This window comes from Oncorhynchus keta, chromosome 29, assembly GCF_023373465.1.
Source record: "Oncorhynchus keta strain PuntledgeMale-10-30-2019 chromosome 29, Oket_V2, whole genome shotgun sequence".
In the NCBI taxonomy this organism is placed as follows: Eukaryota; Metazoa; Chordata; class Actinopteri; order Salmoniformes; family Salmonidae; genus Oncorhynchus; species Oncorhynchus keta.
The window spans coordinates 4,237,410-4,258,969 of record NC_068449.1 but is presented as its reverse complement, the minus strand read 5'-3'; the positions used below and the strand labels follow the sequence as shown (position 1 = coordinate 4,258,969).

The 21,560-nt window shown below is 46.4% G+C and overlaps 2 protein-coding genes and 1 long non-coding RNA gene across 13 annotated transcripts in view; 2 read left to right on the top strand and 1 right to left on the bottom strand.

The window, feature by feature from the left end:
* gckr (glucokinase (hexokinase 4) regulator) overlaps positions 1-20,962 on the bottom strand; it is a 33,170-nt gene extending 12,208 nt beyond the window's left edge. For 6 of the 8 annotated variants that reach the window (XM_052485774.1, XM_052485776.1, XM_052485773.1 and 3 more), the window contains exons 1-16: positions 19,983-20,291; positions 19,701-19,850; positions 19,301-19,369; positions 15,414-15,482; positions 15,243-15,316; positions 14,300-14,366; positions 14,116-14,169; positions 13,919-14,012; positions 13,514-13,617; positions 9,869-9,987; positions 9,336-9,434; positions 9,137-9,234; positions 8,578-8,654; positions 6,987-7,083; positions 858-955; positions 625-693 (exon numbers count right to left, since the gene is read on the bottom strand). In XM_052485774.1, the coding sequence (XP_052341734.1) occupies positions 625-693; positions 858-955; positions 6,987-7,083; positions 8,578-8,654; positions 9,137-9,234; positions 9,336-9,434; positions 9,869-9,987; positions 13,514-13,617; positions 13,919-14,012; positions 14,116-14,169; positions 14,300-14,366; positions 15,243-15,316; positions 15,414-15,482; positions 19,301-19,369; positions 19,701-19,850; positions 19,983-20,030 (1,386 nt within the window). In that variant the 5' untranslated portion in view covers positions 20,031-20,291. Of the gene's footprint in view, positions 1-624; positions 694-857; positions 956-6,986; positions 7,084-8,577; positions 8,655-9,136; positions 9,235-9,335; positions 9,435-9,868; positions 9,988-13,513; positions 13,618-13,918; positions 14,013-14,115; positions 14,170-14,299; positions 14,367-15,242; positions 15,317-15,413; positions 15,483-19,300; positions 19,370-19,700; positions 19,851-19,982; positions 20,293-20,815 lie in introns of those variants that run through there. The other 2 variants (XM_052485772.1, XM_052485780.1) reach the window with 2 other exon arrangements.
* On the top strand, positions 2,388-3,797 carry LOC127913546 (uncharacterized). Of its 3 annotated transcripts, none has more exons than XR_008085948.1 (4): positions 2,388-2,779; positions 3,172-3,386; positions 3,464-3,555; positions 3,720-3,797. It is a non-coding gene; the product is annotated as an uncharacterized LOC127913546 (long non-coding RNA). The 3 variants fall into 3 exon arrangements; XR_008085946.1 differs by lacking the exon at positions 2,388-2,779 and adding an exon at positions 3,111-3,171 and having other exon boundaries at positions 3,203-3,386; XR_008085947.1 differs by lacking the exon at positions 2,388-2,779 and adding an exon at positions 3,111-3,171 and having other exon boundaries at positions 3,203-3,386; positions 3,766-3,794.
* A 201-nt stretch (positions 20,963-21,163) lies between the features above and the next one.
* The window catches only part of LOC118376687 (fibronectin type III domain-containing protein 4-like), a 22,801-nt gene continuing 22,404 nt past the window's right edge, over positions 21,164-21,560 (top strand). For both annotated transcript variants that reach the window (XM_052485782.1, XM_052485781.1), the window contains exons 1-2: positions 21,164-21,301; positions 21,428-21,560. The exon at positions 21,428-21,560 is cut by the window's right edge and continues 30 nt beyond it. In XM_052485782.1, the coding sequence (XP_052341742.1) occupies positions 21,512-21,560 (49 nt within the window). In that variant the 5' untranslated portion in view covers positions 21,164-21,301; positions 21,428-21,511. The remainder of the gene's footprint in view (positions 21,302-21,427) is intronic.

Sequence of the window (21,560 nt, the reverse complement as noted above, 5' to 3'; positions counted from 1 at the left end):
GAGAGAGAGAGAGAGAGAGAGAGAGAGGGGAGGGAGAGAGAGAGAGAGAGAGAGAGAGAGGGGAGAGAGATAGCGCGAGGGGAGAGAGAGATAGCGAGGGGAGAGAGAGAGAGAGAGGATAGCAAGGGGGAGAGAGAGATAGGAGTGAGAGAGAGGGGGAGGGATAGAGGGGGAGAAGAGTGAGAGAGAGAGGGGAGGGATAGCAAGGGGAGAGATAGCGAGGAGAGGAGGAGAGAGAGAGAGAGAGAGAGAGAGAGAGAGAGAGAGAGAGAGAGAGAGAGAGAGAGAGGAGAGAGATAGAGAGAGAGGAGGAGAAGAGATAGCGAGCGAGGGGAGAGAGCAGAGAGAGAGATAGCAGCGAGAGTGAGAGAGAAGCGAGGGAGAGGAGTGAGGGAGAGAGGGGAGATAGCAAGGGGGAGAGAGATAGAGGGGAGGGAGGAGGAGGGAGGAGAGGGAGGGAGGAGAGAGGAGAGAGAGAGAGAGAGAGAGAGAGAGAGAGAGAGAGAGAGAGAGAGAGAGAGAGAGGGGTTGGGGTAGAGAGAGAAAAATTGATGAGTTGAGAGGTTGAGAATGAGCAGAATAAAAGCAGATCTGTATTGAACTGACTGAAGCCATGTGATGTACCATGTGGACAGTAGAGGAGGAGGGCCAGGTTATGTTGAGGACAGATGAACACAGGAGACCAATGCTGTCCTGAAAACACACACACACACACACACACACACACACACACACACACACACACACACACACACACACACACACACACACACACACACACACAGGCAATCACTCAGGAAAACAAACACACGCATGTACGCCAATCAGTGTGTGTGTGTGTGTGTGTGTGCACGTACAACAGCGGTGTCTCCCTCTAGTCCGTGATAGAGAGAGTGTAGGTTGGAGGTCTTCTCTCTCACTCTGTGGACCATCTTCTCTACATCACCAACGTCATCTAAACAAAAACAGATGGCATTGTCTGGGACAGAGAGGCTGCAATTCAATCTGAGGAGTTGCTGGAATATTGCCTTTAATGGGAAGACTGCAGAATTAGGTTGCTGTTAAAGGTTGCTGTTAAGACAACAGGAGTAAAACACAACAGGAGAAGACGACAGGTTTTGAATAAACACATACAGGAGAATTTGACGACAGGAGTGAAAACACACGACAGGAGAAGACAACAGGAGTGAACACACAACAGGAGAAGACGACAGGAGTGAACACGCGACAGGAGAAGACGACAGGAGTGAACACGACAGGAGAAGACGACAGGAGTGAACACAACAGGAAAGACGACAGGAGTGAACACAACAGGAGAGAAGACGACAGGGTGAACACACGACAGGAGAAGACGACAGGAGTGAACACACGACAGGAGAAGGCGACAGGAGTGAACACACGACAGGAGAAGACGACAGGAGTGAACACACAACAGGAGAAGACGACAGGAGTGAACACACAACAGGAGAAGACAACAGGAGTGAACACAACAGGAGAAGACGACAGGAGTGAACACACAACAGGAGAAGACGACAGGAGTGAACACACAACAGGAGAAGGCGACAGGAGTGAACACACAACAGGAGAAGACGACAGGAGTGAACACACGACAGGAGAAGGCGACAGGAGTGAACACACGACAGGAGAAGACGACAGGAGTGAACACACGACAGGAGAAGACGACAGGAGTGAACACACAAGAGGAGAAGACAACAGGAGTGAACACACGACAGGAGAAGACGACAGGAGTGAACACACGACAGGAGAAGACGACAGGAGTGAACACACGACAGGAGAAGACGACAGGAGTGAACACACGACAGGAGAAGACGACAGGAGTGAACACACGACAGGAGAAGACGACAGGAGTGAACACACGACAGGAGAAGACGACAGGAGTGAACACACGACAGGAGAAGACGACAGGAGTGAACACACGACAGGAGAAGACGACAGGAGTGAACACACGACAGGAGAAGACGACAGGAGTGAACACACGACAGGAGAGGCGACAGGAGTGAACACACGACAGGAGAAGACGACAGGAGAGAACACACGACAGGAGAAGACGACAGGAGTGAACACACGACAGGAGAAGACGACAGGAGTGAACACACGACAGGAAGACGACAGGAGTGAACACACGACAGGAGAAGACGACAGGAGTGAACACACGACAGGAGAAGACGACAGGAGTGAACACACGACAGGAGAAGACGACAGGAGTGAACACACGACAGGGAGAAGACGACAGGAGAAGACATGACAGGAGAACACACGACAGGAGAAGACGACAGGACAGGAACACACAACAGGAGTAAAACACGACAGGAGAACACACGACAGGGAGAAGACGACAGGAGAAGACGACAGGAGTGAACACACGACAGGAGTGAACACACGACAGGAGTGAACACACGACAGGAGAAGACGACAGGAGAAGACGACAGGAGTGAACACACGACAGGAGAAGAACACACAAAACAGTGGAGACCCACAACATACCGAGTCCTCATTGTTTTAGTAAAAAATATTTTTGATATTTGGCTGTTAGCATAGCCCCTTTAGGCTATTAGCACAACTCTGATGTTGGCCGATGGTAGCTAGAGCTAGCCACATGCTAACCTGAGTACTAACATTACTAAAGTTACTAGCAGCAGTAGCAATACATCCAGGTAAATGGCTACCATGATATACTGCAAGTAGGATGGAGCCTCCATCCTACTAAACTACACTGCCGCAGGTACAGCCTCCATCCTACTAAACTACACTGCCGCAGGTACAGCCTCCATCCTACTAAACTACACTACCGCAGGTACAGCCTCCATCCTACTAAACTACAGCCAGCCTCCATCCTACTAAACTACACTGCCGCAGGTACAGATCTATACAGCCTCCATCCTAGCAGGTACAGATCCATACAGCCTCCATCCTACTAAACTACACTGCCGCAGGTACCTCCATCTACTAAACTACACTGCCGCAGGTACAGCCTCCATCCTACTAAACTACACTACCGCAGGTACAGCCTCCATCCTACTAAACTACACTGCCGCAGGTACAGCCTCCATCCTACTAAACTACACTGCCGCAGGTACAGATCTATACAGCCTCCATCCTAGCAGGTACAGATCCATACAGCCTCCATCCTACTAAACTACACTGCAGCAGGTACAGATCTATACAGCCTCCATCCTAGCAGGTACAGATCCATACAGCCTCCATCCTACTAAACTACACTGCAGCAGGTACAGATCCATACAGCCTCCATCCTACTAAACTACACTGCAGCAGGTACAGATCCATACAGCCTCCATCCTACTAAACTACACTGCAGCAGGTACAGATCCATACAGCCTCCATCCTACTAAACTACACTGCAGCAGGTACAGATCTATACAGCCTCCATCCTAGCAGGTACAGATCTATACAGCCTCCATCCTACTAAACTACACTGCAGCAGGTACAGATCCATACAGCCTCCATCCTACTAAACTACACTGCAGCAGGTACAGATCCATACAGCCTCCATCCTACTAAACTACACTGCCGCAGGTATAGATCTATACAGCCTCCATCCTACTAAACTACACTGCAGCAGGTACAGATCTATACAGCCTCCATCCTACTAAACTACAGCAGGTATAGATCTATACAGCCTCCATCCTAGCAGGTACATATCCATACAGCCTCCATCCTAATAAACTACACTGCAGCAGGTACAGATCCATACAGCCTCCATCCTACTAAACTACACTGCAGCAGGTACAGATCCATACAGCCTCCATCCTACTAAACTACAGCAGCAGGTACAGATTACAGCCTCCATCCTACTAAACTACACTGCAGTTAATGGTACAGATCCATACAGCCTCCATCCTACTAAACTACACTGCAGCAGGTACAGATCTATACAGCCTCCATCCTAGCAGGTACAGATCTATACAGCCTCCATCCTAGCAGGTACAGATCTATACAGCCTCCATCCTACTAAACTACTTACTGCAGCAGGTCCAGATGTGTTAATGGTCAGCCAGAGGGTGTTAATGGTCAGCCAGAGGGTGTTAATGGTCAGCCAGAGGGTGTTAATGGTCAGCCAGAGGGTGTTAATGGTCAGCCAGAGGGTGTTAATGGTCAGCCAGAGGGTGTTAATGGTCAGCCAGAGCGTGTTAATGGTCAGCCAGAGGGTGTTAATGGTCAGTCAGAGCGTGTTAATGGTCAGCCAGAGCGTGTTAATGGTCAGTCAGAGGGTGTTAATGGTCAGCCAGAGGGTGTTAATGGTCAGCCAGAGGGTGTTAATGGTCAGCCAGAGCGTGTTAATGGTCAGCCAGAGGGTGTTAATGGTCAGCAGAGCGTGTTAATGGTCAGCCAGAGCGTGTTAATGGTCAGTCAGAGCGTGTTAATGGTCAGCCAGAGAGTGTTAATGGTCAGCCAGAGGGTGTTAATGGTCAGCTAGAGGGTGTTAATGGTCAGCCAGAGGGTGTTAATGGTCAGCTAGAGGGTGTTAATGGTCAGCCAGAGCGTGTTAATGGTCAGCCAGAGCGTGTTAATGGTCAGCCAGAGGGTGTTAATGGTCAGCCAGAGAGTGTTAATGGTCAGCCAGAGGGTGTTAATGGTCAGTCAGAGCGTGTTAATGGTCAGCCAGAACCGTGTTAATGGTCAGTCAGAGGGTGTTAATGGTCAGCCAGAGGGTGTTAATGGTCAGCCAGAGCGTTGGGGCTCCTAACAAAACTACTCCTTGTACAGACGAGGCTTTCGTCCAATGGAACGGTGATGATCAAGGTGTCACGCCCTGACCATAGATCCTAATTTATTCTCTATGTTTGGTTAGGTCAGGGTGTGACTCGGGTGGGAAAATCTGTTTTATATTTCTTTGTTGTTTTTGCCTAGTGTGGTTCCCAATCAGAGGCAGCTGTCTATCGTTGTCTCTGATTGGGGATCATATATAAGTTGTCATTTTCCGTTTGGGTTTTGTGGGGTATTGTTGTTTTCCGTTTAGTATCTGTGCCTGACGGAACTGTTCTGTATTCGTTATTTCTGTTTCAGTGATTCTTGACAATAAAGATCATGAACACTTTCCACGCTGCGCTTTGGTCCACTCTTCCTTACGACGACGGAGCGTAACACAAGGGCAACCAAAAACACATGCCAGATCCGAGTGGGTCAATTCGTTTTGCATGGCCCGGTGCACTTAGATAGCTGGCTATCTTTTTTTTTTTTTTTTAAATCATCGACTAGCGACGTGACATGACAGTCTTCGGACACTTAGCCGATTCGCCTCACTGAGGTACAATAAGAACTGGGCACTACATTCAAGATGTCCACCTGTGTTTTCAAGGTAATCTACTCACGCTCGCATGGTTTCCTCTAGATAACACAGCCACAAAGTCAAAATGGTCTCTATACAGTACACTGAATGCACAAAACATTAGGAACACCTTCCTACTATTGCATTTGCACCCCCTTTTGCCCTCAGAACAGCCTAAATGTGTTGGGTGATGGACTCTACACGGTGTCGAAAGCGTTTCACAGGGATGCTGGTCCATGTTGACTCCAATCTTCCCTACAGTTGTGTCAAGTTGGCTGGATGTCCTTTGGGTGGTGGACCATTCTTGATACACACAGGAAACTGTTGAGCGTGAAAAACCCAGCAGCGTTGCAGTTCTTGACACACTAAACCAGTGCGCCTGACACCTACTACTCTACTATACCCCGTTCAAAGGCACTTAAATATTTTGTGTTCTCCATTCATCCTCTGAATGGCACACATATGCAATCCATTTCTCACTTGTCTCAAGGCTTAAAAATCCTTCTTTAACCTGTCTCCTCCCCTTCATCTACACTGATTGAAGTGGATTTAACAAGTGACATCAATAAGCTTTCACCTGGATTCACCTGGTCAGTCTGTCATGGAAAGAGCAGATGATTCTAATGTTTTGTCCACCTAGTGTACCTACAAATTAATAATGATTTGTGGACGAAGGTGATGGCTAAAGTGCCATTTTAGGAATTTTCTCATCTGCCCTCTCTGTAGCCATCTATGGAAATTGTATTGCTGGACCGGGCGTCAGTTAAACTGTAGGAGCACTCAAAACCGTGCTTCTAGACCGGAACCCTGGCCAGTAGATTGGCCTTAGATTGGCCCCTTAGATTGGCTTGTAGATTGGCCTTAGATTGGCCCTTAAATTGGCTTGTAGATTGGCCCTTAGATTGGCCCTTAGATTGGCCCCTTAGATTGGCTTGTAGATTGGCCTTAGATTGGCCCTTAAATTGGCTTGTAGATTGGCCCTTAGATTGGCCCTTAGATTGGCCCCTTAGATTGGCTTGTAGATTGGCCTTAGATTGGCCCTTAAATTGGCTTGTAGATTGGCCCTTAGATTGGCCCTTAGATTGGCCCCTTAGATTGGCTTGTAGATTGGCCTTAGATTGGCCCCTTAGATTGGGTTGTAGATTGGCCTTAGATTGGCCCTTAAATTGGCTTGTAGATTGGCCCTTAGATTGGCCCCTTAGATTGGCTTGTAGTTTGGCCTTAGATTGGCCCTTAAATTGGCTTGTAGATTGGCCCTTAGATTGGCCCCTTAGATTGGCTTGTAGATTGGCACTTAGATTGGCCCCTTAGATTGGCTTGTAGATTGGCTTTAGATTAGCCCCGTAGATTGGCCCCGTAGATTGGCCCCGTAGATTGGCCTTCACCACCGAAGCCACCAGCAGGCTGTCCCTTTCTTGATGTCAAAGCCAAAATGTTGGTATATTAATTTTTTAATAAATATAATTCAAATTGTGAAATTCTAAACTTTTGACTGTTTTAGATAGAATATATATTCTATCTACGTTAGATTTGTGGAATATATATTGTGCAATCTTTCCTTTTAAAAGCGATCGTATTGAATCCAGCCAAACACTGTTTATGCTCAACAATTGTTATTAACCTTGTCTGAGACCCAAGGACATGTGTTAGTGCCCGGGCTTTAGCTCAGTGGGCTCACCATGACATGTGTATAGCAGTAGGACGGTGTCTCTGTCACTCAAAGTAGGCAGAACCAGACTCACAAAGTCCTCATGGGCTATACAGAACTGGGATCCCTGGAAACACACACACACACACACACAAACACACACACACACACACACACACACACTGAAAATATGGTAATAAAATAAGCGTGTCAGCTCTCTCTCTCTCTCTGTGTAAAATATATTGCCCATGACTCATGGTCTCCCTTCAGCTGACATTTGGCTTGGCAGTCATTTCTGCCTGATGATAAACGGGACTATTTATTCTGTAAACTGGAAAGGGCATCAGGCCAGATCACCAACAGTAATACTGTACCAGTGATGTCATCAACAGTAGTACTGTACCAGTGATGTCATCAACAGTAGTACTGTACCAGTGATGTCATCAACAGTAGTACTGTACCAGTGATGTCACCAACAGTAGTTCTGTACCAGTGATGTCATCAACAGTAGTACTGTACCAGTGATGTCACCAACAGTAGTACTGTACCAGTGATGTCACCAACAGTAGTTCTGTAGCAGTGATGTCACCAACAGTAGTACTGTACCAGTGATGTCACCAACAGTAGTTCTGTACCAGTGATGTCACCAACAGTAGTACTGTACCAGTGATGTCATCAACAGTAGTACTGTAGCAGTGATGTCACCAACAGTAGTACTGTACCAGTGATGTCACCAACAGTAGTTCTGTATCAGTGATGTCACCAACAGTAGTTCTGTACCAGTGATGTCACCAACAGTAGTTCTGTACCAGTGATGTCACCAACAGTAGTTCTGTACCAGTGATGTCACCAACAGTAGTTCTGTACCAGTGATGTCACCAACAGTAGTACTGTACCAGTGATGTCACCAACAGTAGTACTGTACCAGTGATGTCACCAACAGTAGCTCTGTACCAGTGATGTCACCAACAGTAGCTCTGTACCAGTGATGTCACCAACAGTAGTTCTGTACCAGTGATGTCACCAACAGTAGTACTGTACCAGTGATGTCACCAACAGTAGCTCTGTACCAGTGATGTCACCAACAGTAGTACTGTACCAGTGATGTCACCAACAGTAGTTCTGTACCAGTGATGTCACCAACAGTAGTTCTGTACCAGTGATGTCACCAACAGTAGTTCTGTACCAGTGATGTCACCAACAGTAGTTCTGTACCAGTGATGTCACCAACAGTAGTTCTGTACCAGTGATGTCACCAACAGTAGTTCTGTACCAGTGATGTCACCAACAGTAGTTCTGTACCAGTGATGTCACCAACAGTAGTTCTGTACCAGTGATGTCACCAACAGTAGCTCTGTACCAGTGATGTCACCAACAGTAGCTCTGTACCAGTGATGTCACCAACAGTAGTTCTGTACCAGTGATGTCACCAACAGTAGTTCTGTACCAGTGATGTCACCAACAGTAGTTCTGTACCAGTGATGTCACCAACAGTAGTTCTGTACCAGTGATGTCACCAACAGTAGCTCTGTACCAGTGATGTCACCAACAGTAGCTCTATACCAGTGATGTCACCAACAGTAGTACTGTACCAGTGATGTCATAAATAATAGTTCTGCACCAGTGATGTGAGGTCTCCCTCTATGTTGTCCATGTCCTGGTATCCTCCACTGATGAAGCCTCGGATGTCCTCATAGTCTGACACACACACACAAACACACACACACACACACACACACACACACACACACACACACACACACACACACACACACACACACACACACACACACACACACACACACACAGTAATTGGGTATTTACTTCACAATCACTAACACACATCCAATGTAGTGTCTATGGTTTGGTCTGTATCGTGTCCCTGTATAAGTCCACTATCTCCTCTCCCTGTCCTCAAACACACTCACCTGCTCTGAATGTCAGGATACCCTGTCCTCAAACACACTCACCTGCTCTGAATGTCAGGATACCCTGTCCTCAAACACACTCACCTGCTCCGAATGTCAGGATACCCTGTCCTCAAACACACTCACCTGCTCCGAATGTCAGGATACCCTGTCCTCAAACACACTCACCTGCTCCGAATGTCAGGATACCCTGTCCTCAAACACACTCACCTGCTCCGAATGTCAGGATACCCTGTCCTCAAACACACTCACCTGCTCCGAATGTCGGGATACACTCGCTGGCATCGATGAGTCCCACTAAACCTAGAGACCCCCAGGACAGGTAACACACACGTCCACCACACTGCAAGCTGAAACACACACACACACAAACATCTTGGTGTTTGTAACCACAGTTTTTGGTCTGATGTTTGTCTGAAGTTTGTCTGATGTTTGTCTGACGTTGTCGTACCTGAGTCCTGCGGTCTGTAGCAGTGTTGCTATCTGGTCACTGTGACTGTAGGTGACACTATAGACTCTCTCATATCCTCTCATCATGTCCAGGAGAACTCTGTAGAACACAAACACACAGTACACACATAAACACACACATATACACAGATACAAACACACAGATACACACAAACATACACAACCACACAGATACACAGACAAACACACGCAGATATACACACAGATACACACTCAGATACACACAGATACACAGACAGATATACACATATACAAACACCGATACACAGACAGACAAACACACACAGACAAACACACACAGATACACACAGATAAACACACAGATACACAGATAGAAACACACACACATACACAACCAGACAGACAAACACACACAGATACACACACATATACACACACGGCTGAAACACAGTTTATGGATGTATTTCTGTGTTTTCAATATACTTAACGTGCACATTTGTGTGTTTGCAGATGTGAGGGATGTGTGTGTGTGTGTGTGTGAGTGACTAAAACCTGCGTGTGACGTGTGTGTTGGTAAAGGCAGCTGTGTGTGCGGCTGCCAGGATAGTCTCCAGTAGGATCTTGGTGGCACTGCCCCCCTTCATTCTGGAGGAACCACTGATGGCCTCTGGCTACAACACACAGAGGTTAAGGGTTAAGAGGTCAGAAGTCCGTTGTCTTTCGTCAGAAAGCAGGATGGTCGTCTGCACTGATCTGTCTGACTCGTAAACATTCATGGGATTCAAGTAGTCTGGCAACAAATGGTGTTACGTGTCACATAACTAATGTTCTGCAGGAAAAAACACACCTGAAACCATTTAAATCTCCTCCCTTCCTGTTAATCAAGCAATTACTACTCTTCTCCTCGACAATCAATGGCTGTAAATACACTGTATACTCACACTATGCAGTTCCTGTTGTCTCCTCCCTCCACTACACCTGTCTCCTCCCTACACCACCCCTGTCTCCTCCCTCCACCACCCCTGTCTCCTCCCTCCACCACCCCTGTCTCCTCCCTCCACCACCCCTGTCTCCTCCCTCCACCACCCTGTCTCCTCCCTCCACCACCCTGTCTCCTCCCTCCACCACACCTGTCTCCTCCCTCCACCACCCCTGTCTCCTCCCTCCACCACTCCTGTCTCCTCCCTCCACCACTCCTGTCTCCTCCTCCACCACCCCTGTCTCCTCCCTCCACCACTCCTGTCTCCTCCCTCCACCACCCCTGTCTCCTCCCTCCACCACTCCTGTCTCCTCCCTCCACCACCCCTGTCTCCTCCCTCCACCACTCCTGTCTCCTCCCTCCACCACTCCTGTCTCCTCCCTCCACCACCCCTGTCTCCTCCCTCCACCACCCCTGTCTCCTCCCTCCACCACCCCTGTCTCCTCCCTACACCACTCCTGTCTCCTCCCTCCACCACTCCCTGTCTCCTCCCTCCACCACCCCTGTCTCCTCCCTACACCACCCTGTCTCCTCCCTCCACCACTCCTGTCTCCTCCCTCCACCACACCTGTCTCCTCCCTCCACCACCCCTGTCTCCTCCCTCCACCACCCCTGTCTCCTCCCTCCACCACACCTGTCTCCTCCCTCCACCACCCCTGTCTCCTCCCTCCACCACACCTGTCTCCTCCCTCCACCACCCCTGTCTCCTCCCTCCACCACCCCTGTCTCCTCCCTCCACCACCCCTGTCTCCTCCCTCCACCACCCCTGTCTCCTCCCTCCACCACACCTGTCTCCTCCCTCCACCACACCTGTCTCCTCCCTCCACCACACCTGTCTCCTCCCTCCACCACCCCTGTCTCCTCCCTCCACCACACCTGTCTCCTCCCTCCACCACACCTGTCTCCTCCCTCCACCACACCTGTCTCCTCCCTCCACCACACCTGTCTCCTCCCTCCACCACCCCCCTGTCTCCTCCCTCCACCACCCCTGTCTCCTCCCTCCACCATCCCTGTCTCCTCCCTCCACCACACCTGTCTCCTCCTCCACTACCCCTGTCTCCTGCCTCCCTCCACCACTCCTGTCTCCTGCCTCCCTCCACCACCCCTGTCTCCTCCCTCCACCACACCTGTCTCCTGCCTCCACCACACCTGTCTCCTGCCTCCACCACCCCTGTCTCCTCCCTCCACCACCCCTGTCTCCTGCCTCCACCACCCCTGTCTCCTGCCTCCACCACACCTGTCTCCTCCCTCCACCACACCTGTCTCCTCCCTCCACCACCCCTGTCTCCTCCCTCCACCACCCCTGTCTCCTCCCTCCACCACCCGTCTCTTCCTTCCACCACCCCTGTCTCCTCCCTCCACCACACCTGTCTCCTCCCTCCACCACCCCTGTCTCCTCCCTCCACCACCCCTGTCTCCTCCCTCCACCAACCCTGTCTCCTCCCCCCACCACCCCTGTCTCCTCCCTCCACCACCCCTGTCTCCTCCCTCCACCAACCCGTCTCCTCCCTCCACCACCCCTGTCTCCTCCCTCCACCACCCCTGTCTCCTCCCTCCACCACACCTGTCTCCTCCCTCCACCACCCCTGTCTCCTCCCTCCACCACCCCTGTCTCCTCCCTCCACCACCCCTGTCTCCTCCCTCCACCACACCTGTCTCCTGCCTCCACCACACCTGTCTCCTCCCTCCACCACCCCTGTCTCCTGCCTCCACCACACCTGTCTCCTCCCTCCACCACCCCTGTCTCCTGCCTCCACCACACCTGTCTCCTGCCTCCACCACACCTGTCTCCTCCCTCCACCACCCCTGTTTCCTCCCTCCACCACCCCTGTCTCCTCCCTCCACCACCCCTGTCTCTTCCCTCCACCACCCCTGTCTCCTCCCTCCCCCACACCTGTCTCCTCCCCCACCACACCTGTCTCCTCCCTCCACCACCCCTGTCTCCTCCCTCCACCACCCTGTCTCCTCCCCTCCACCACCCCTGTCTCCTCCCTCCACCACCCCTGTCTCCTCCCTCCACCACACCTGTCTCCTCCCTCCACCACCCCTGTCTCCTCCCTCCACCACCCCTGTCTCCTCCCTCCACCACACCCTGTCTCCTCCCTCCACCACCCCTGTCTCCTCCCTCCACCCCCTGTCTCCTCCCTCCACCACCCCTGTCCACCCCTGTCTCCTCCCTGTCTCCTCCCTCCATTCTCCCTGTCTTTCCACCACCCCTGTCTCCCTCCCTCCACCACCCCTGTCTCCTCCCTCCACCCACCTGTCTCCTCCCTCCACCACCCCTGTCTCCTCCTCCACCACACTGCCCCTCCCTCCACAATACTCAGTCTTCATGTCCCCCTCCCTCCCTCCACCACCTCTCTCTCAATGTCTCCTCCCTCCACCACTCCTCCCTCCACCACCTTCCCTGTCTCCTCCCTCCACCACCCCTGTCTCCTCCCTCCACCACCCCTGATCCTTCAACCATCTGGAACCATCAAGATCCTTCAACCACCCGGAACCATCAAGATCCTTCAACCATCCGGAACCATCAAGATCCTTCAACCACCCGGAACCATCAAGATCCTTCAACCACCCGGAACCATCAAGATCCTTCAACCACCCGGAACCATCAAGATCCTTCAACCACCCGGAACCATCAAGATCCTTCAACCACCCGGAACCATCAAGATCCTTCAACCACCCGGAACCATCAAGATCCTTCAACCATCCGGAACCATCAAGATCCTTCAACCACCCGGAACCATCAAGATCCTTCAGTCGTCCAGAGTTTTCCTCCCAATCCTGCGACATCATCTCTGACAAAGCCTACCAAGCTGCTCTCATTCTACAACCACCTAACAATCATCAAACTTCATTCCAAGCTTGAGCTCATGTCTGCATGACGTTTTTTCTGCATTCATACCTTGTAACCTTTTCCTGCGTGAAACCATTTCAAAAGTATATATGTTGAATGTGTGGTCGGGAACCGAGTGAGTATGCTGTCATCTCATTGGAGAATTTGACCAACAACTATACATCTGTAGCTAATATTGACGTTTCAGTCCTGAAGAAGTCTTAAATGAACTATATAATCCAACATCTAGCTAAGGAGATTTGTAGTTGTAGGATCAGTATCTAGCTGTCTACGACGTTCTCCCGTAGGCCAAATGTTACAATGTAGCGAGCCACAGTGCCAACTGTCAAAGTCAGCTACTGGTCCTGGCAACACGTGTTACCCCAACTGCTGGGTTGATGATGAATGCCCTTTGACCTCTCTGCTCCTCCATCCTCTGGACCACTTCCCTGAAAGTCAGACTGTAGCCTGGCATGGTCTCCTCCCACACACATACACACACACACACACACACACATATACACACACACACACACACACACACATATACACACACACACACACACACACACACACACACACACACACACACACACACACACACACACACACACACACACACACACACACACACACACACACACACACACACACACACACACACACACATATAGACACACAAACGCATAAAATCAGAGTATAAAATCAATATTGACACATATGCTCCTCCCTTCTCAAACACACATACAGTACATGTATGGGCACACAAAGCAAAGACGCCCTGACCTGGCCTGTGTGACGGGGTTGAATCCCACCAGTACAGGAGTGTAGATGTCAGGGTGTTTCAGACAAAAGTCCAGCTGTCCTGCTACAAATGGAGCCTAGAGGGCACACTCAACACACACGAGTGACACAATGAAGCAGTTGATTGGACAACCGTTGGTGACTGGATCTTTTGATTGGACAGTTGGCAGAGTAACTTACAGACAGGCCACAGGAAATGCCGATGAACAGGACACGCCTCTTTCCTTCACATAGCTGAGCCGGAGCAGGGAGAGAGAGATGGGGGTGGGGGGAGAAACCTAGATATGAAATTCATTTTATTCACGTGAATTTAAACATTATCCCCATTTTAGATCACACCCCTCCGCCATCCCTGACCCCTGACCTTCTCCAGTGTGAGCATGCCTAGTTTGGGGTCATCCTCTGATGCCTCCTGGGATGTGAGCAGGGCTCTACAGAAACACAGAGAGAACAAACACAACATTAAACACACGACATTAAACACACGACATTAAACACACGACATTAAACACACGACATTAAACACACAACATTAAATATATGGTATGGCAACTGCTCGGCCTCCGACCACAAGGCACTACAGAGGGTAGTGCGAACGGCCCAGGACATCACTGGGGCCAAGCTTCCTGCCATCCAGGACCTCTATACCAGGCGATGTCAGAGCAAGGCCCTAAAAATTGTGAAAGACTCCAGGACTGTTCTCTCTGCTACCGCACGGCAAGCAGTCACGGAGCACCAAGTCTGGGTCCAAGAGGCTTCTTAACAGCTTCTGCCCCTAAGCCATGAGACTCCAAAACATCTAGTCAAATGGCTACCCAGACTATTTGCACACCCCCATGTTACACCACTGCTACTCTCTGTTGTTATCATCTATGCATAGTCACTTTAATAACTCTACCTACATGTACATATTACCTCAACTAACCGGTGCCCCCACACACTGACTCTGTACCTGTATATAGTCTCACTATTGTTATTTTACTGCTGCTCTTTAATTACTTGTTACTTTTATCTCTGATTCTTATTCTCTAAACGGCACTGTTGGTTGGGGCTCTTATTTAAGTAAGCATTTCACTGTAAGGTGACTAATTCAATTTGATTTGAACATGAAACAATATTAAACACACAACATGACACAGAACATTAAACACAACAGAACATAGAAAGCTTGCGTGGGCACGCACGTTGTATGTGTGTGTGCGTACGTGTGTGTGTGTACGTGTGTGTGTGTGCATGTTTGTGTGTGTGTGTGTGTACGTGTGTGTGTGTGTACATGTACGCGCATGTGTAATATCTCACACTCTCACCTGTCTCCCCCAGCAATGATATAAGAGTAAACAATGTTCTGCTGCCTGTCTCTCAGGGCTCTGTTAAAACATGACTGGAAAAACATCTCATCTCATAAAGATACTGCATATACCAAATTATACAATTGGAAAATGATCAAATATAGTAATAATTAATGATTATATAATTACCGCCATAAGGAAGGCCAAGCGACCGGAGGTTCCACAACCACTCAACACAACCAGACTATCCTCTGGGTCCTGTCACACACACACACACACACACACACACACACACACACACACACACACACACACACACACACACACACACACACACACACACACACACACGATAAGAATATATAATAATATAATAATAATATAATAATGTATAGAATGTCTGTATGTGTATTAAATGTCTGTATCTTATAAATGTGTCTGTATGTGTATAGAATGTCTGTATGTGTATAGAATGTCTGTATGTGTATAGAATGTCTGTATCTGTAATGTCTGTATCTGTATAGAATGTCTTTATGTGTATAGAATGTCTGTATGTGTATAGAATGTCTGTATCTGTATAGAATGTATAAATGTGTCTGTATAGAATGTCTGTATAGAATGTGTCTGTATGTGTATAGAATGTCTGTACATGTATAGAATGTCTGTAGAATCTTATAGAATGTCTGTACTGTATAGAATGTGTCTGTATGTGTATGTCTGAATGTCTGTATGTGTATAGAATGTGTCTGTATGTGTATAGAATGTCTGTATCTGTATAGAATGTCTGTATGTGTATAGAATGTCTGTATGTGTATAGAATGTCTGTATGTGTATAGAATGTCTGTATGTGTATAGAATGTCTGTATCTGTATAGAATGTCTGTATGTGTATAGAATGTCTGTATCTGTATAGAATGTCTGTATGTGTATAGAATGTGTCTGTATGTGTATAGAATGTCTGTATGTGTATAGAATGTCTGTATGTGTATAGAATGTCTGTATCTGTATAGAATGTCTGTATGTGTATAGAATGTGTCTGTATGTGTATAGAATGTCTGTATGTGTATAGAATGTGTCTGTATGTGTATAGAATGTCTGTATCTGTATAGAATGTCTGTATGTGTATAGAATGTCTGTATGTGTATAGAATGTCTGTATCTGTATAGAATGTCTGTATCTGTATAGAATGTCTGTATGTGTATAGAATGTCTGTATCTGTATAGAATGTCTGTATCTGTATAGAATGTCTGTATGTGTATAGAATGTGTCTGTATGTGTATAGAATGTCTGTATCTGTATAGAATGTCTGTATGTGTATAGAATGTCTGTATGTGTATAGAATGTCTGTATGTGTATAGAATGTCTGTATCTGTATAGAATGTCTGTATGTGTATAGAATGTCTGTATGTGTATAGAATGTCTGTATCTGTATAGAATGTCTGTATGTGTATAGAATGTCTGTATGTGTATAGAATGTCTGTATCTGTATAGAATGTCTGTATCTGTATAGAATGTCTGTATGTGTATAGAATGTCTGTATCTGTATAGAATGTCTGTATCTGTATAGAATGTCTGTATGTGTATAGAATGTCTGTATGTGTATAGAATGTGTCTGTATCTGTATAGAATGTCTGTATGTGTATAGAATGTCTGTATGTGTATAGAATGTGTCTGTATCTGTATAGAATGTCTGTATGTGTATAGAATGTCTGTATGTGTATAGAATGTCTGTATCTGTATAGAATGTCTGTATCTGTATAGAATGTGTTTGTATGTGTATAGAATGTCTGTATGTGTATAGAATGTGTCTGTATGTGTATAGAATGTGTTTCTACATGTATAGAATGTATTTCTACATGTATAGAATGTCTGTATGTGTATAGAATGTGTTTGTATGTGTATAGAATGTGTCTGTATGTGTATAGAATGTGTTTGTATGTGTATAGAATGTGTCTGTATGTGTATAGAATGTCTGTATGTGTATAGAATGTGTCTGTATGTGTATAGAATGTGTTTCTACATGTATAGAATGTATTTCTACATGTATAGAATGTCTGTATGTGTATAGAATGTGTTTGTATGTGTATAGAATGTGTCTGTATGTGTATAGAATGTGTTTGTATGTGTATAGAATGTGTTTCTACATGTATAGAATGTCTGTATGTGTATAGAATGTCTGTATGTGTATAGAATGTGTCTGTATGTGTATAGAATGTGTCTGTATGTGTATAGAATGTGTTTCTACATGTATAGAATGTATTTCTACATGTATAGAATGTGTCTGTATGTGTATAGAATGTGTCTGTATGTGTATATAATGTGTTTGTGTATAGAATGTGTCTGTATGTGTATAGAATGTGTCTGTATGTGTATAGAATGTGTCTGTATGTGTATAGAATGTGTCTGTATGTCTATAGAATGTGTCTGTATGTGTATAGAATGTGTCTGTATGTGTATAGAATGTGTCTGTATGTGTATAGAATGTGTTTGTACATGTATAGAATGTGTTTCTACATGTATAGAATGTGTATATAATGTGTTTCTACATGTATAGAATGTGTCTGTATGTGTATATAATGTGTTTGTATGTGTATAGAATGTGTTTGTATGTGTATAGAATGTGTCTGTATGTGTATAGAATGTGTTTGTATGTGTATAGAATGTGTCTGTATGTGTATAGAATGTGTTTGTACATGTATAGAATGTGTTTGTACATGTATAGAATGTGTATATAATGTGTTTCTACATGTATAGAATGTGTCTGTATGTGTATATAATGTGTTTGTATGTGTATAGAATGTGTTTGTATGTGTATAGAATGTGTCTGTATGTGTATAGAATGTGTTTGTATGTGTATAGAATGTGTCTGTATGTGTATAGAATGTGTTTGTACATGTATAGAATGTGTTTCTACATGTATAGAATGTGTCTGTATGTGTATAGAATGTGTTTGTACGTGTATAGAATGTGTTTCTACATGTATAGAATGTGTCTGTACATGTATAGAATGTGTTTGTACGTGTATAGAATGTGTTTCTACATGTATAGAATGTGTTTCTACATGTATAGAATGTGTATATAATGTGTTTCTACATGTATAGAATGTGTCTGTATGTGTATATAATGTGTTTGTATGTGTATAGAATGTGTTTGTATGTGTATAGAATGTGTCTGTATGTGTATAGAATGTGTCTGTATGTGTATAGAATGTGTCTGTATGTGTATAGAATGTGTTTGTATGTGTATAGAATGTGTCTGTATGTGTATAGAATGTGTCTGTATGTGTATATAATGTGTTTGTATGTGTATAGAATGTGTTTGTATGTGTATAGAATGTGTTTGTATGTGTATAGAATGTGTCTGTATGTGTATAGAATGTGTTTGTACGTGTATAGAATGTGTTTCTACATGTATAGAATGTGTTTCTACATGTATAGAATGTGTATATAATGTGTTTCTACATGTATAGAATGTGTCTGTATGTGTATATAATGTGTTTGTATGTGTATAGAATGTGTTTGTATGTGTATAGAATGTGTCTGTATGTGTATAGAATGTGTTTGTATGTGTATAGAATGTGTCTGTATGTGTATAGAATGTGTTTGTATGTGTATAGAATGTGTCTGTATGTGTATAGAATGTGTCTGTATGTGTATAGAATGTGTTTGTACGTGTATAGAATGTGTTTCTACATGTATAGAATGTGTATATAATGTGTTTCTACATGTATAGAATGTGTCTGTATGTGTATAGAATGTGTTTGTATGTGTATAGAATGTGTTTGTATGTGTATAGAATGTGTCTGTATGTGTATAGAATGTGTTTGTACGTGTATAGAATGTGTTTGTATTTGTATAGAATGTGTCTGTATGTGTATAGAATGTGTTTGTATGTGTATAGAATGTGTCTGTATGTGTATAGAATGTGTTTGTATGTGTATAGAATGTGTCTGTATGTGTATAGAATGTGTTTCTACATGTATAGAATGTGTTTCTACATGTATAGAATGTGTCTGTATGTGTATAGAATGTGTTTGTATGTGTATAGAATGTGTCTGTATAGAGAAGAGTGTTTCACCCTGAGAATTTGCTCCACTGCCCTGGCCACCTCCAGCATGGTCAACACCACACTGTCACTGAACAGCCTCTGAACACACACACACACACACACACACACACACACACACACACACACACACACACACACACACACACACACACACACACACACACACACACACACACACACACACACACACACACACACACACACACACACACACACACACACACACAAACCACTGTTACTGACCAAGAACATTGAATTCTTACCCAATCCCAAAATGGTGTGATGAAACTATCAAGGTGAGTGTGGTCCAAAAACCTCAAAAAATGTATGTTAAGGGTGGATGACTGTTCTTTCCCAGAGCCTTCATCCTACCTGACTACTCTCTGACCTCTAACCTCTGACCCCTGACCTGGTAGGTGGTTCCTGTGTCCTTTTGGAACATCTGTGCGTCGCAGGCTGCCAGCAGACGGACAATATGATTGGGCGAGGACTTGTCGATGTCACGAGTCAGGGGGTTGGACTTCTCCGACAAAGGAAACCATGGCTCGTAATCTGGTGACTAACACAGAAGCATCATGGGAGTTGGAGTCCAGACAGAGCGATCAGTGGCTAAAATGGTACCCTACATTTTGACCAGAGCCCCGTGTGGATAACCATAACACTTTGTGCCACTTCCCTCCAGATCTCTTACCTCCCACTTGCACGTGTCGGAGATCTCACTGAAGTCCCTTTTCTCCATTGTTAAAGAACGCTGTAGGTCGAAAGACGAAGAGATATTCCAGTGTTCTAGATGTCTGTCAGTCTGTCTCTTTTGTTCTCTCTCTCGCTCTCTCTCTCGCTCTCTCTCGCTCTCTCTCTCTCTCTCTCTCTCTCTCTCTCTCTCTCTCTCTCTCTCTCTCTCTCTCTCTCTCTCTCTCTCTCTCTCTCTCTCGCTCTCTCTCGCTCTCTCTCTCTCTGTACCTCTCTCTCTCTCTCTCTCTCTCTCTCTCGCTCTCTCTCGCTCTCTCTCGCTCTCTCTCTCGATCTCTCTCTCTCTCTCTCTGTACCTCTCTCACTCTCTCTGTCTCTCTCTCTCTCTCTGTACCTCTCTCTCTCTCTCTCTCTCTCTCTCTCTCTCTCTGCACTCTCTCTCTCTCTCTCTCTCTCTCTCTCTCTCTCTCTCTCTCTCTCTCTCTCTCTCTCTCTCTCTCTCTCTCTCTCTCTCCCTCTCTCTGCTCTCACACACACAGCAACGCTAAACATAAGCCATGGACAAAGGTCTCTCTCTTGCTCCACTAAGTGACCTTTGAGACATGCAGATATCAAACAGTCCGAGACAAAGTTTATTGCGCTCCCCCCCCCACACACACACACGTCAATGATTAGTATATTATATTTTTCTCATGTGATCTGACAAAATAGGCCATCCCAAAACCATATAGATATATTTATATCTGGGTCTGGGTCCATCATCCACACGCCTGTTCACTCTCTGCAGAGGAATCAGGTCTGATTCATGAGAGAGAGTGAGAGAGAGAGATTTACCGTTGTGCGTGCAAGATTCAACAAACCGGGCAGTAGATGAAAGAAATATTAGTGTGCCAGGGTGTCTCCTGGGACTCGTGGAAGAACACGCTGTCAGTAGGATGCCCCGGAACCTCTCGTTCTATGCAGGCTGAACGGTAAACTGCCAAACCCTGGAGACAGACGACAAGACATCTCCTCCTCCTCCTCCTCCCTTCCTCTTCTTTATCCCTTTACCTCTCCCCTCCGTCTGTGAACTGGTGAACGAGGCTAGTGGGCGCTGGCCGTAGATCTGAAACGCCCAACGGGAGCAACAGCTGTCTCTGTTTCTCTCCTTTTCTCTCTCCTCCTCTCTCCTCTTTTCCTTCCATTTACATCCTCTCAAAAAATAGCAACAGCTGTTTGAGTCGGCTTAGAAGCAACATCGCGGATGTGAGCATCGTTCACCGTTGGATATCGAGCTGTTTGTCCCCATAGTGGACCACTGACCGGGATCGATTCATAACCGTGAGTCCTTCAAGTGCGGGTGGAAACCGACATTCCTGTCACAGCAATGTTTTTCCCCTCCAGGAAAACCAATCACACTGACACTTGTTATTTCTTTTGTCTTTTCTTCTTTAAAAAAAAAAAAAGATCAACAGCTGTGGGTGAGGGAATTGTTTGCAATGTGATCTAGTGGCGAAGGAGGAGGAGGAGAGAGAGAGAGAGAGGGGGAACATGCCTGCCGATGTTGCTGTCTCATTGAGCCTCGCTACCCTCCTGCTGA